The 15,099-nt window shown below is 39.3% G+C and overlaps 2 protein-coding genes across 4 annotated transcripts; one reads left to right on the top strand and one right to left on the bottom strand.

Annotated features, from left to right (window-relative positions):
- Position 1: 1 nt before the first annotated feature.
- On the top strand, positions 2-9,879 carry LOC134194392 (vesicle-fusing ATPase-like). The gene is made up of 28 exons (XM_062663322.1): positions 2-119; positions 181-283; positions 795-834; positions 888-963; positions 1,029-1,119; positions 1,360-1,417; positions 1,490-1,536; positions 1,838-1,894; positions 1,968-2,002; positions 2,135-2,207; positions 2,275-2,344; positions 3,156-3,275; positions 4,682-4,724; positions 4,905-5,016; positions 5,075-5,125; positions 5,436-5,475; positions 5,536-5,610; positions 5,788-5,975; positions 6,192-6,287; positions 6,348-6,393; positions 6,615-6,725; positions 7,123-7,323; positions 7,909-7,988; positions 8,200-8,334; positions 9,125-9,186; positions 9,248-9,299; positions 9,607-9,662; positions 9,727-9,879. The coding sequence occupies exons 1-28, from the start codon at positions 31-33 to the stop codon at positions 9,746-9,748; spliced, it is 2,229 nt and encodes a 742-aa protein (XP_062519306.1). The 5' UTR covers positions 2-30; the 3' UTR covers positions 9,749-9,879.
- Positions 9,880-10,016: 137 nt separating this feature from the next.
- On the bottom strand, positions 10,017-15,012 carry LOC134194394 (cotranscriptional regulator FAM172A homolog). Of its 3 annotated transcripts, XM_062663325.1 has the most exons (14): positions 14,937-15,012; positions 14,773-14,824; positions 14,519-14,575; positions 13,919-14,019; positions 13,197-13,262; positions 12,924-13,051; positions 12,566-12,629; positions 12,428-12,502; positions 12,242-12,361; positions 11,916-12,029; positions 11,765-11,849; positions 11,135-11,398; positions 10,468-10,563; positions 10,017-10,357 (listed from the first exon to the last, which is right to left on the bottom strand). In XM_062663325.1, exons 2-14 carry the CDS (start codon positions 14,804-14,806, stop codon positions 10,143-10,145), a joined length of 1,419 nt encoding a protein of 472 aa, XP_062519309.1. In that variant the 5' UTR covers positions 14,807-14,824; positions 14,937-15,012; the 3' UTR covers positions 10,017-10,142. The 3 variants fall into 3 exon arrangements, with proteins under 3 accessions (XP_062519309.1, XP_062519308.1, XP_062519307.1); XM_062663324.1 differs by having other exon boundaries at positions 10,017-10,370; positions 14,773-15,012; XM_062663323.1 differs by having other exon boundaries at positions 14,773-15,012.
- Positions 15,013-15,099: the final 87 nt, after the last annotated feature.

The following is a 15,099-nucleotide window of genomic DNA, read 5'->3' as shown; positions in this document are numbered from 1 at the left end:
CTCAGGATCCCGTATCATTGACTCGACAAAATGAAAGTAACGAGAAGTCCGTCTGACGATCTTTCGCTAACGAACTGTGCTTTTGCACATCCGGATGACTTTCCGAACGAAGACCAGAGGTAGGGCAATCTTCGTTTCATTGAGACTCAATTGCATGGACTAGCGTGCATTCATCATCAGATATGTACAAATGGCGACGAGACACGGACACGAACAGTTTCTCTTCACGTTGAAGAGGAGTCCTAATATTGCCAAAGGCAGCATTGGGCTTAGCCTTGTGCAGGTGATTTTTTCACGTGTTGACGGATACGTTATCCAGTGGACCACTTTTAATTAATTAATATTGTTTTAAAGGAGTAAAATAGGTTGTTTTGTATCTGTCTGTCTGTCTGTCTGTCTGTCCAATACATATATTTCTGTCTGTCTGTCTGTCTGTCTGTCTGTCTGTCTGTCTGTCTGTTTGCCACCACTAACATTGTCACATCTCGAATTGTAGGGGCTGCTGCAAGTTGTAAGCATCCATAAATTGTTGAAAACAAAGAAAAGTAGTATTTTTACATGAAATTGTTTCCATAAACTCTACAAATCGTAGCTTATTTATCGGTCACACTTATATGATGTTATGCTACTGCCCAGTTGCTCATTGCCATAGATTGACGTTTCAGTGTGGATGTTTTACTATGACATGAATAGTAACCTAACGTTTTCACCTTTCACATCGTTTGCGAATTGTAATGTTTGTCTAAGTAGAAAGTAATCTCATTCTTGCATTTTATATTGCTTTTGTTGTTTAGAGAAAATGGACTAATGTAACTATAGGGGAAGAGGTGGAAGGTAGTCTAGCTTCTTGGATGTTTGTACTTATTGTTTATTGATTCTGATGGCAGTGGCTAACTTTAACTTCTCTAACAACTACCTGATCAGCTCTCTGGTGTTGGAGCTCGATTATCTCACAAAACCAAGGTTGTGTGATGTTTATGATGTTAGCTCGTGGAGAGATGTGCAATGTTGTTTGTTTGTTGGAGTAGGGGTGGTGTACAAGACTCGTACAATACTGATGACATGGCTACGGACTTTACAACTCAGTTTAATGGTCTTGGGATCACTGTGAACCAAAATGTATGTTATGTACTGCTAGCTACATGTTGACGTTTTGTTTAGTTGTTTGTTTGTTTGTTTGTTCATTTTCTCTGAGTGTGTGTGTGTGTGTGTGTGTGTGTGTGTGTGTGTGTGTGTGTGTGTGTGTGTGTGTGTGTGTGTGTGTGTGTGTGTGTGTGTAAACCTGTGCGCATGTGTGAATGAGCATGTAGACATATATTGTGTATGTTTTCACGTTCTAACATATAATGCATGTGACAGCTTTATTACAAGTTTGGTGAAACAAAACTTCTCAGTGCTAAAGTCAAATCTCTTGAAGGTGTGATGCCTCTCGCACAATACTGTATGTTGTTGTATCATAAATTCATTACATTCTTTTCAATATCTGCAGTTGCTGATGTTGCTGTATTGAAGGGAGTTAGTGGAAAGTCATCACAGGTAAGTAGTTGTATGTTTAGATGTCAGTACTGATATTATGTTGCCGACCACTTTATGTGTGCCAGTTAGCCAGACCCTCTCTGCCATCATAAATATGGTGGAGAGGGTCTGGCTACGTGAGACTGTGCCACATTGTTGGCAAATTAAACGATTACAATCTCGCAGAGAGATACTTGTTTACAATAGACAAGCCGAATGGACAAAAACATTTAGCTGTATTGCCATAAATGTTGGGAATAGCATTATCATACAAAGTTTGTGATTGCCAGTGATTGATGTAGCTTTGTTGTGTGTTTGTCAGGCTGCTCAACAAGGAGTCATTATGCCAAATAGTCGAATTCTCTTCGAAAGAGCAGATGTGAGCGGCTTGAGATTATTATGTGTATGGAATTGTTTCATGTCGTAATGTATTGTTTATGTTTTGTACTTAGAACTCTCCTCTGGTTCTCACCGGGAAAGCAAAGGGGTTGGTCAGAAAGTTTATAGTCTGTTTGTATGTTGTCTGTGTGAGCAACTACCAGCTTGTTTGCTTGTCTTTCAGCTTTGTTTGCTTTCTATACTTTTCAGTATGTAATTGACTGGAATGTTTACATTGCAGTGAGCAGGCCAAGATGTCGTTGATCAATCCAGAATGGGATTTCCAGAAAATGGGCATTGGGGGATTAGACAAGGTTTTAAATGCTCGATCCAATTTTTTATCTGATCTAATGTTGTGTCGTACAATTTATTCGTCTGTAGGAGTTTTCAGCTATTTTTAGGAGAGCATTTGCGTCTCGTGTGTTTCCGCCTGAAATTGTTGAGCAAATGGGTATGGTATATACACATTGTAGTGTAGACTGTATAGAGTAGGGCCCTGGGGTTGGGTGAATTAGGAGACTGGCAACTTACAGGAAGAGAGAGTACCGTATTTCTTTGATTAAACGCTGTGGCTTTTATTTTTAGTTAGCGTTCCAACTGTGGCGTTTAAATGAGGACGGCATTTATTTGAGGGCAGCGTTTATTAGCTAAATGTTCTCTGTCTGAGCTCTGAGTGCACGTGTACACGTACATGCTGTAGGTTTGATATCTTTTCAAGAGAACAAGACTTACCATACTGGTAAGCATTTCACACTTTGAGATGTCATGTGGTGAAACAGTAGCCGGGTAGTCTAGAAACGCTTGCCTCATGTATGTCTCCGAAGAAGTCATAGACTAGCAATAAATGGAATTTATTGAAATGCGGCGTTTATTTGAGGGTGGCGTTTATATATTGTCTATACTCTCAGCTGTGGCGTTTAAATGATGGTGGCGTTTACTCGAGAGCGTCATTTATTTGAGGGCGGCGTTTAATCAAAGAAATATGGTATTGCATAGAATGAACACAAATGAAGAATATGATTCAAAGTGACACACAGAGAGGAGGCAGACATCATCAAGTAGACAAACACTTTTTAATGGAGATAATTATCAGAGAGGTTGTAGACATGGACAAGTATGCTAGCCACTCAATATATGTGTGGTCTATGAAACAGCATGTGACATTATGAGTGTTGAGTCCTTGTATTTTATACATTCTGTGATGCGTTTGTCGTTTAGTGAATGATTTGTGTAAGCGTATGAGTGTTGTGTACGTTTGGTAGGTGTGAAGCATGTGAAGGGAATTCTACTATTTGGTCCTCCTGGAACAGGCAAGACTCTGATGGCTAGACAGATCGGGACCATGTTGAATGCAAGAACACCAGAAATAGTCAACGGCCCAGGTGTGCACGATCTCTGTTATTGTCAGTGTCTTACAGTGTTACAGTTTACTACAAAGGTTTACGTGACTGTGTGCCTGTCTGTTTGCATGCAGACGTCCAAATTTATACATCACGAATGGCCACAGACTGAGCCAGGGTAGAAGAGCAGACGAAAGACAGTTCAATCGCCTCTCTTTGCCACACCGTTCGAGAGTTTACTCTGAACACACACACACACACACACACACACACACACACACACACACACACACACACACACACACACACACACACACACACACTATGGCTTTATATGTATCCAGATGTATGAGCGTTATTAGTGGCTTAGGTGTTTGACAGGTGAGTTTATGTGACAGTACAGGAGAGTTACAAGAGAAGTGTATGGCGGTTGAGAACCCCCTGAGTGCAACATGCAGTAGTGTAGTGTACACGTGTTGTACCAAATAAAAGTTACCATCGACTGACTATACAGTATGTTGATATAAATTTTATATTATTTTTATTCTCCAACGCCAACTCCAATTCAACTATCTCAAAGTAACCCGATGGTCCAATGCTAGTCTCTCTAAAACCAGCTTGGAATTATAACGCCAAAGTTTGATGGACAACTGTTGATGTAAATATAAAATGGCTTGGCTAACGGCCAGGTGGTCATGCAATGCTGATCTCTGTGCAATTGGCTTCAAAATGTATTCAGTTACTATTTATGCAAGTATGCAAATGTTACGTGCAGGGCATTTTGTATTACATGGAGTAGATTTTCAAGAGTGTCAATAATTAAAGATAGACAAAATGTGATGTCTGTCTGTTTGTCTGCCTGTTTGCCTGTCTGCCTGTTTGTCTGTCTATCTGTCTGCCTATCTGCCTGTCTGTCTGTCTGTCTGACTTTAATGTACAGATCCAAGTCCACTAATGTTTTTAAGTATTTCGCTGTGAAAGACTGGTTCATTATAGAAGTTTAGGATGTGTACAAGTAGAGGATCTGTAACAATAAAATAGTCTGTCTGTCTGTCTGTCTGTCGGTAGAGTTTAAAACCTTCTGGAGGAAAAGACTGTCTATTACTCTTCAAAAATGCAACAGCAGAGTGATTTTGCGGAAGCTGTCAAGGCTTTCTGTGCGCTCATTAGGAGATGACAGTGTTTTGGGAGTAGATAGAGACATTCAGTGTTTTACTCATTAGCAATAGTCTCGGACTACAAGTAGAACATTTCATTTTAACAATAACTGTTTGTAGTAGTGAAGATTGTTGACAATAAACTTGATTCTGTCTGTCTGTCTGTCTGTCTGTGGGGGGTTTGTTTGTCTGTCTATCTGTCTGTCAATACCAAATCAATGGTTTAGATATAGAGATAATGATTATTTAAGTTGTGGTTATGTTCATTGTGTGATGTATGTTCTATTGTAGAGATCTTGAATAAATATGTTGGAGAGTCAGAGGCAAACATCAGGTCAATTATATCACGTTCTTTGTGCATCAATATCTGCTGACTGACTCTTACATTTGTTTGTTGTTTATTAACATTTATGTTTGTGTTATTAAGCATTGATTACGTGACTCTTTAATTGAATGTTGATATTAATTTGTATGTTTAGTAATTGAATCTCATTTATTGTTTGTTTATTTAAAGACGACTATTTGCTGCTGCTGAGGATGAGCAGAAACGAGCTGGTGCTAACAGTGGACTTCATATCATAATTTTTGATGAAATAGATGCAATTTGTAAACAACGAGGATCTATTGTAAGAAAATTGTATTTGTATATGTAATAGAGAGAGAACGATGTAACTATTTGTGTAGACTGGCAGTGCAGGAGTTCATGATACTGTTGTCAACCAATTGTTAGCAAAGGTGAGTTGAATGAAATGACAAATGCTACATTTATGGGGACGGTGTGTGTGTGTGTGTGTGTGTGTGTGTGTGCGCGCGCACGTGTGTGTGTGTGTGTGTGCGCGTGTGTGTGTGTGTGCGCGCGTGTGTGTGTGTATACATGTGTGTGTGTGTGTGTGTTTGTTTGTGTACGTGTGTGTGTGCACGCGTGCGTGCGTGCGTGTGTGCGCTATTGTAGTTTATCCGTTGGCTACTCAAATTTTGGTAGCATGTTTGGATTGTGAAAATTTTAGTTGTAAGCTAAGGTATTTCTAACACGTTGTTCATTTAGGTCGATGGTGTTGAACAGCTGAACAACATTTTAGTGATTGGTTGGTTGTGTTGCATTCTTTGTATTGACTGTACCATGTGGTTTACTTGTAGTTGTGTAGGAATGACTAATAGGAGGGATCTTATAGATGAAGCTTTGCTAAGACCAGGAAGACTTGAAGTTCAAATGGAGATTGGTTTGTCAATTAATGTCAATTCTACATTGTTATTGAACTTTACACACACACACACACACACACACACACACACACACACACACACACACACACACACACACACACACACACACACACACACACACACCAATACATAAGTATGTCATATTTGTTCATGAAATTGTATTTGATTTGTAGGACTTCCTGATGAGTTTGGTAGACTGCAAATATTTAACATACATACAGGCAAAATGCGAGAACACAAGAAGCTGCATTCTGATGTTGATTTTGGACAACTAGCTCGTCTCACCAAAAACTTTTCAGGTGCTGAAATTGAAGGACTTGTTCGAGCTGCTCAATCGTGTGCAATGAATAGGCTAATCAAGGTGTGATATGTGTAGCATGTGGTACCGAATTTGTGTGACAGATAGGCAGACATGCAAACGTGTGAAGGCATTGTTTGGAACAGAAATGGACAGGTAGACAGCTATGTGGGTGGACATAAAGACGGGCTGTTAGTCTTCTCTGATAACTGTACAGTATTATTGGAGTAGTTAAGAGTCATGGTTACATTGATCACTTTGGATCTGCTCCATCTACAGGCTGATTCCAAGGTGCACGTTGATGCAGAGGCCGCTGAGAAGGTTCTTATTGATATGAATGATTTTCTGAGTGCTTTGGAGAATGATGTTAAGCCTGTATGTTCTCTGGTTGGTTGTTTGGTGGCTAGATTTATTAATATAGACTGTTATGTATAGGCATTTGGTGTAAGCACTGAAGACTTTGAGAAGTTTATCAGAAATGGTAGGCACGATAGTTTACTAGCTATTCTAATCTATGTACAGTAGCTAACTGACACAAATCATGCAAGTAGCAACAAGATAGGGAGGTGGTTTAGCAGGTCTACTGTCAAATGTTTAGTATGTAGTTGCATTGACCATGCACAGTTGACCTCAATATTTGTATTATAGTTTGTGGTTACAGTTGTCCATTTTCTTTTGCTGTTTCATTGTTCTTTGTTTTAGGTGTTGTAGACTGGGGTCGTCCTGTTCATCGCATTTTGGAGAATGGAGAGCTTTTTGTTCAGCAGACACAACACAGTGACAAGACACCACTTGTTAGTGTACTGCTTGAGGGTAAGTGATTAAATCAAACAACTTTATAAGCTAATTTCCACCAAATTAAGCACTCCAGGCGTCTATTTAGGCAGAGGCTCTTGTTATCTTGAATGAAGGACATTTTCAGTTAGTATTGGGCTCCACACACAACCATTTCTGCTTCTAAAAGAAACCTAGGCTCGAGTGTCCAGCCGGTCGTCTCCCCCTCAGGAGGAGAAAGATGCTTTCTAGGCTTGTACATGTTTATTTGGACATTTGTAATATTCATGTTTTGAGATGTTTGCGTTTTGTTCTAATGGCAGTAGGTTGGATGCTTCGTTGTTAGTTGAGATTGTTTATTTGTACATCATTGTGTAGTTAGCACATTGTCTACCAATTACAGACTTTGTTCTTATACTATGTGTTTGTTGTGCAGGTCCTTCTGGAGCTGGCAAGACTGCTCTAGCAACAAAAATTGCAATGACCTCCAACTTTCCGTTTGTGAAAATTTGTTCACCAGAGAACATGGTTGGCTACACAGAATCTGCCAAATGTCTTGCAATCAAGAAGATTTTTGACGACGCATACAAATCTCAACTCAGTGTCATTGTTGTAGACAACATCGAGCGTCTTGTAGGTAGGAACAAATTCATTTTATCTGGACTTGTTTTATGAAGTTGCAGCTTAAAAGGAGGAATTTGCTAAGCAGACAGTTGTATTTCTTGCAAACAATAGAAAGACATATGGAACAATGTTTGGCACAAAATTGAAATTGAGAAACAATAGGAAATCAGGGAACTTTGCAACAGGCGATTCTCTTCAGGCTAGAAAGCATACTGCTTAGTTGTTTTATTACTCATTTTAACTCAATTTACAGACAGCTGGAAACAGTTTGATTTGCTGTTTGATTGTAAAATGCTGTTGTATAGACTACAAGGCATGTGGAGCTATATTTGAAATATGCTGGAGCTGAAACCTATTTGGTAGGCTCAAATGGCTAGTGTTAAATTGCATTCATTTAGGCAAGTTGTAGTGGTCTTTGATTGACTTTCTCAGCCTTGATTTGCCCATAGTCTGCTTTATATATATATATATATATATATATATATATATATATATATATATATATAGTTATATGTTGTGATCAAATTACATGGTATCGTTACAGCATTGATGTTAATGAGTTCTAGACTTGTTACTTGTAGTTACTGTTGTTTTTCAGAGTATGTACCTATTGGTCCTCGGTTTTCCAACACCATTTTGCAGGCTCTGCTTGTTCTGTTTGAGAAACATCCTCCTATGGTAAGTATTGATGGCTCTCTGTAAGCTTGACTGGTAGTTTCATCAGACAAAATATAATGCAGAGATAAGACTTGTATTACAGAACTAGCATGTGCTACATAGAACAGTTAGGTGAAAATATATACTATATTTTTTAGTTATTGTTATTCCGACATTTTTCTCTCTTGCATTGTTGACTTTGCAACTTTCTCTTGGTTTTTGCGATTTGTAGGGTAGGAGATTGTTGATCATTGGTACAACAAGCCAAAAGGATGTTTTGGAAATGATGGGAATGACGGCAGTCTTCAACACAATTTGTCATGTGTCTTGCATCAGCAATGGCTCTGAACTCCTGGCAGCATTACAGGTACTGTAAACAGCTTGAGAACACCTAAAAAATTAGTTTGACCATTACAGGCTAATGAGTTTACTGTATGAGTTTCGTTACATAGTGTGATGCCTGTGTTGTTTTACCAAGGATAAGAGCTATTTGAGTGTTTTGGCTGTGTGTATATTGATGGTACACTGTACCTACATCTTTGTTTGTTGTATTGTCTTGTTACCAGGAATTGGGTTTGTTGTCTGGATCTCTTTTGGTCATTAATGTGTGATGTGTCTTGCGTTAATGGAATTATGACACAGAAATGATCGACACATAGAAATGAGTTGTCTGTTTACTTCTTGGTGTTTTTCTAGTAGTTGGAGTATTTCTACAATGTTTTTTGTGTCATGGGAATAGAAACACTGAACTGTGTGTCTATTACATGCAGCCATTTGCCACTTTCAGTTGTTAAGATTTACTTATTTGGTGTCGTCAGTGTTTACTCTGTGTTTGTTGTTTAGGTAAGGATCCAAAGTAATTTCTAAAATTTTTGCCAAGTTTAATGTTTTCTATCTGTATAATTTTGGTATCTTTTTCGTTCAATGCACAGACCTTTCATTCCTCACTCGTTTTCTGTCTTTAGCTACTGCAGCTCGTATGATTCTAACGTACTGCTTGTGTACTTATCATTGTGAAGACACTTTCGTTTGTGATATCTGTGATTGTATTGTATGTGGTCATTATTATTATTTTTGCTCCACATATGAAGATGCGAATAGACACTTTCTGGCTGACTAATTTCTGTAGTACAATAATAGTAAGATGTTATGTATAGGCACTGGATGTGTTTGAAGACTCTGAGTTGGAAGAAATCAAGAAGAAAGTTGGAAAGCACAGGTAAGGGGACACTGAGTAGTAATAGTTGTATTGTTTTTTTGTTCTAATTGTCAAATGTTAGTTTGTGGATTGGAATCAAGAACTTGCTGATCTTGGTTGAAATGGCCAGACAGGTGATTGTCTGTTTGTATAATAACAGAGTAGTGGTTAGTGGGTAAATGTACCACTCAATAATGTACCTGTGTGTGTGTGTGTGTGTGTGTGTGTGTGTGTGTGTGTGTGTGTGTGTGTGTGCGCGCGCATGCGTGCGTGCATACGGGCGGGCGGGTGGGCGTGCATGTGTGTGTGTGTGTGTGTGTGTGTTAGTCTGTTTATCTGTTTTTCAAATGTGTTTCTGTCCATCTTGTCTCCCAATGTCTTCTTGAATTATCCACATACAACAAAATCGTGATATTGGATGCAAGCGTTGTGTGTATGCAGAGCTCGAAAGCAACACGAGTTGCCAAATTTCTAGACCTTTTGAGAGATGAAGCAGAGTATGTTCAACACAACTGATATACCTGATCAGATAGCTAACACCCGTTATTCTCTATTTTGTAGCTACAAGGGTCCAAGTCATTGATTGTTGTGTGACCAGTTTAGTTGATGTATTTCATACTTATAACTGTTTAAATTCTGTACTCAAGACAGCTCATTGTACAATTTGTGGTGTGAATGGAAATTTTGCAGGAAGTTGATAGAATTAGCAGTGGAGATTGGCAATCGAGGAATCATAGTGATCACAAGATCTGGTATGGTTGATAGTTAATATCAATAGTTCGTGGATAACCAATCCCTGTAAGTGTACAAGCTGGTCTCTGTATACTAAAGAATTACCTATTGCAATGTCGTATGATTGAGTTGTTACATTTAGAGCACAAAAACAGTAGTCACAGAGACCCTACAAGTTTCATCTACAATATAAGGAACAGTGTACTATTGACAATTATCAAATGGTGTCCAGCATTGTCGACAGTTCATACAGTCACAGTTTCAGTTAGTTCATTGTCCATTGTCTCTTCTTTATTTTCCATATTTTGAAGTTTTCCTGCATGCTCTCCTCCTTTGTCCTCCACTGACACTTCTGGTAGACTTTGAACTGTTAATTCCTTGCCGCTGCTTTGGCTGGTTTCCTCTTGCTTCGGCTTCTGTTCGTCGCAGTTTCCTTCTGTCTCCGTTTGAACTTGTAAAGCTGAAAGAGGAAACTGACAAGCTAACTGACCAACATATAATGACCAACTGACTGATTTCTAAGTCCTGCAGCAAACCCTACACAGCAACTGCATGACAGTGACTACTCACCATCATCTGTGTGTGGACATTGCCCGTTCTCTTGCTGATTTTCGATTGTTCTTGCTGCTTCATCTTCTTGCTCTTCTAAGCCAACTTGATTTGTGTCTGTTTAGTGCAGACAAAGCCATGATATGGGTGGATCAAATTATGACATGAGACAATGGAATACAGCAACACAAATGTTATTCTCATTATGTTATTTATGTTATTAACAGCAAGGCTTTGATTCAGGTAAGGCAATGATTGGTCTGTTCTACTGACAACAGGGATAATACCAAAGACAGTGCAATAATATCATGCCAATACATCAAACAAATTTGGTTGAAAACCCTTTGCCCACAGAAGTTACAAATTTGACTCTATAATTTGCCTAAATTTGATACACGGAATGAAAGGAGTGACACATTTGTGGCAGTCGGGTTATGCATGAGGGTATAATAAGGTCGGAACGTACTTATGAGGCTCGATTTAACCCACCATACTTCCTCAAATAGAACAACATGCATAAATAGATCAACACGCTTGAATAGAATGACACCTAGGATTGTCAGAAAACCTTACGACGACAGGTCCAACCAACAGATGAATGAGCAAGAGCTGTTGGTGATTGAATAATGCACAAACACTGCTACAAGATCATACTATATAGACCTTCTTTACTAGACAGAATTGTTACCTTTGTGCTCTTGCATACTTGAACCACCATTATCTGCTTCCAATCTTTGTTCTTGTGGCTTGCCTTTTACCTCTTGTTCATTCATTAGTTCATCAATCTCATCTACTCCCTCTCTGTAAATGGCCTTGCTGTTTGAGAAAGTTATCTCCATTTCCAACTCTATAGCTTCTCTATTCAAGAAATCAAATGTTGTGTCGTCTGCCGAGAAGTATTTGAAGATAGTATCAAAGCATGAGTGGGAGGTCAGTTCGTGTACATCAGTACCTGACCATGATAACACAGGGTCAAGATCATGATACATCCTTAGTCTTGTTTCCAGACTCACTTGCACTTTGCTTTGGCTGGTAAGGGGGTGTTTCGCTTTGCTACAAGTGTACATGGAACTGAACAAAGCTATAAGCACACTTGATTTTGTGAATAGGAAATGTGCAAAGCCAGGCAAGGAGTTTGGAGACAAGGCTAGCACCTCACAATAATTATTTTGTGTAGCAATAAGTTGTGTGGGCTATTTGGAATCGCGTGTGTGTGTGTGCACGTGCACACACACACACACACACACACACACACACACACACACACACACACACACTAGGTCCAAAAAAGTCATATATCACTGTAATTCTGCTGCACCTGCAGAGAGTTTGTGGACATCATTCTTAAGTTGACCTTGGTATGTGTTGAGAGGAGCGAACGTGGAAACCCAGTTAATAGAATTCTAACACAACACATTAAACATAGCATGTGCCTGTCTATTCCATCCACCTGTCAGATCGAGTCATACCTTGATAAACCAATCTGCCGTCTCTTGTGTTACGCCTTGCTTGTACATTCCATGAACAGAGTCAGTGAATGCAACTTTACAAACTCTGTCCCTTGCATCTTTCTCCATATTCAACTGTCAACACAACAAAATTTACTAAAAGCATAGTTGGAGAGAAGACATGGTAGACAGATGAACTGATAGGCATATGCCACTACTCTCTAACTCTCATGCACACACACACACACACACACACACACACACACACACACACACACACACTCACACGGAATTAATTAAGGAGCATGAAACACAGCTATAGATGGGATTTACAAATGTAGCTCTACCCAGTGGACTGTCACTATTCCTCCATAGCTGTGAGCAAGCACATCAACATGTCTTGCTGGACATTTCTTCACAAAGTTTCTCCACACATACAACATGTGTTCTTCGGGACTCTCACTGCCCTGGACATTAAAAAAGTTAGCACAAATGCAGTTTTGACGTGCAGGGGGACCAAATGTCTGAAATACTCGAATGAGACGTTTAGTGCTGTCATCTTCTTGATAATTCAGATTTGTGTTTGTGACAATGACTGAGTAACCTTTCTGCGAGACAAACTAATGTCAATGATTGAGTTTAAGGGCAATAAAGACGGCTGGATAACAAACCTCAATTGCCTTTTTGATGTATGGTAACTGTGAACCAGTCTCCAATCGATCATTGATGATAAGTCTGTTAGAGGATGACAGAAAGTTCAGCAGGAGACAACAAACAAACAAACAAACACACTGACGTGAACAAACATGCAAACACAGTACAGAGCTGGACGATCAAACTATAGTGACAAAAAGTAACTGTAAAGTCACACGAGATGTGTGCGTGTTCGTGTGTTGTTCGTGTGTGTGTGTGTGTGTGTGTGTGTGTGTGTGTGTGTGTGTGTGTGCGTGTGTGTGTGTGTGTGTGTGTGTGTGTGTGTGTGTGTGTGTGTGTGTGTGTGTGTGTGTGTGTGTGTGTGTGTTGAGCTACCTTCTTGACCACTGCCCAGCTCTGACAACTCCACTGCCATGTATGATAACCATCAAGCGATCCGTATTCGTTTCAGCATCATCACTTGCAAAGAAAAATCCTACAGGCTCATCTTGTTCTGCATCCACCTGTGCATAACACCAACCAGCTGCATGCAGTTACAAGGCAATAAATGGTAATGCTTAGATGGTAGGCAAATCATCAATAACATTCTTTAACCAATTCTAAGTAGATTGTGCAAGCTACATGCTACATACACACACTGCAATGTACCGGAATTTTGATTCTTTTCAAGTGGGTTTCCTCTTCCAGCTGTAAGTAGATGTACTTGTCGATGATCTGCCATAAATGTATCAGCCCATATGTACAGTACATGCAGTGGCGTAGCCAGGATTTTTTTCTTACCGAGGCAAATTGATATTAATATTAATTTTTTTATTAATATTAATTCCTTATTGATATGCACTACCTAAGGCTATTGCTGTCATATTGATATGCTTAATTGATTTGACAGGGTAAAAACAGTAAACTACACTTGGATTAGTTAGCAGTTGGCAGATGAAGCTGTCCAATCCTTCTATGTCTCGTGGAATCAAATCTTTGCAGAACATTTTCTCTGCTAATTTTCATATCCTTGTGGACAAACATGAGAGCTAACCCATTTAGCCTATTCTCTCCCATAGTGGTTCTTGACCAATGTTTAAGCCTTCTCATCTTCGAAAACGACCTCTCGCAAGATACTGACCCTACTGGTAGAGTCAACAATAGCTTGAGTATCGCATGCACGTTCGGGTAAAAGTCTTTATCCGCTAATTGCAGCGTGTCAAGTAATGTGGCATTTAGCCGTTCCGCTCTTGGAACTTCTGAGCATTCGCTCTTCCAAATGAGTATCTCAGTATCTCAGAAAACGCCCATTTTTCCTACCGAGGCAACTGCCTCACTGCCTCATGCCTAGCTACGCTACTGACATGTCAATACATGCTGCATCTGTGTACTTTGCCAAGTGCTTCATATCTCCTCTGGTTGTACTGATGATCATTATCTTTAATCATAAACTCAAATTGATCACCGGTTTCTGTGTGTCGCAGTTGACCATCTGAATATGAATACCATATGACATAATGAAATAACCAGTAAAGTAGAATAATGTAATGTAAACAAAACCAATATGGAAATTAACTATCAGTATATATATAGCCATAAACACTTAATTAAATTTATTATTTTCAATTAAACATGTGAGCAAACTGTCATTATTCATTATAGTCTTCAAGTCTTAACAAAATTGGTTAGCAGTGTATGGTTGGACTGCATGACACTAAAACACTAAACAGCTTGCTAATGATCGAAGTATGGTACACTAGTGGAATTGTTGTTATGTACTAATGTGTCTACAGTTTGCAAACATTTTTGTAAACAGTTTAGATAGCATAGCATCATCACTTAGCTGGAATACATTAGCATAGACACAGAACTTTTACTAAATTAACTACACAGTTAATTAAATTTCTAAAAGTTTTGCTAATTACTGATAGTACATAGACTTTGCAGTAAAGACGTAGTAAGCGTAGCTAGAAATACAACCTGCAGCGTACCTGCATTGAACTGATACTTGAATCCTTTCAGAGAGTCTGCAAAGTGATGCTTTCTTTCTGCAATATTCAACAGAAGTCTCACTTTTGCTTCTACATGCACACGTTACCTGTCTCAAAATCCTACGCGTCAGCCAAGTGCCACACACTGAGCGAAGAATCCGAGACAGCATGCAGCAACACTTTGATGTGTGGCCACACGTGACGTTGCCACCAAGCCTACAGGTAACTACACAACAGCAAAGACGTCCACCTACCTCCCCTAATATATTTAGTCAAGAACTGTCCCATCGGTTGTGCGAACAAAACCTGGAGAAATGTAGCAAACCAAATTAAATGTTCACGTCTTGCAGATGCATGCATGCATATGTGTAGCATTGCATGTAGCTAGCACGCAACGTGTTATATGCGTAGGACATACGCAGTATATCAGACAGATCCAAGATAGAAGGAGACTTAGTAAAACTGCACGATCAATGACTACGACACCCTCAACGTCCTATACAATTCATTTCAACTAGTTCACGTGATTCTATCTCTACCCGGAAGTATAACGCGGTAAAAAGGGTCTGGCCACGCAAGGC

The sequence above is a fragment of the Corticium candelabrum genome, chromosome 18 (assembly GCF_963422355.1).
Source record: "Corticium candelabrum chromosome 18, ooCorCand1.1, whole genome shotgun sequence".
In the NCBI taxonomy this organism is placed as follows: domain Eukaryota; kingdom Metazoa; phylum Porifera; class Homoscleromorpha; order Homosclerophorida; family Plakinidae; genus Corticium; species Corticium candelabrum.
This window is presented reverse-complemented; position numbering and strand designations above follow the sequence as displayed.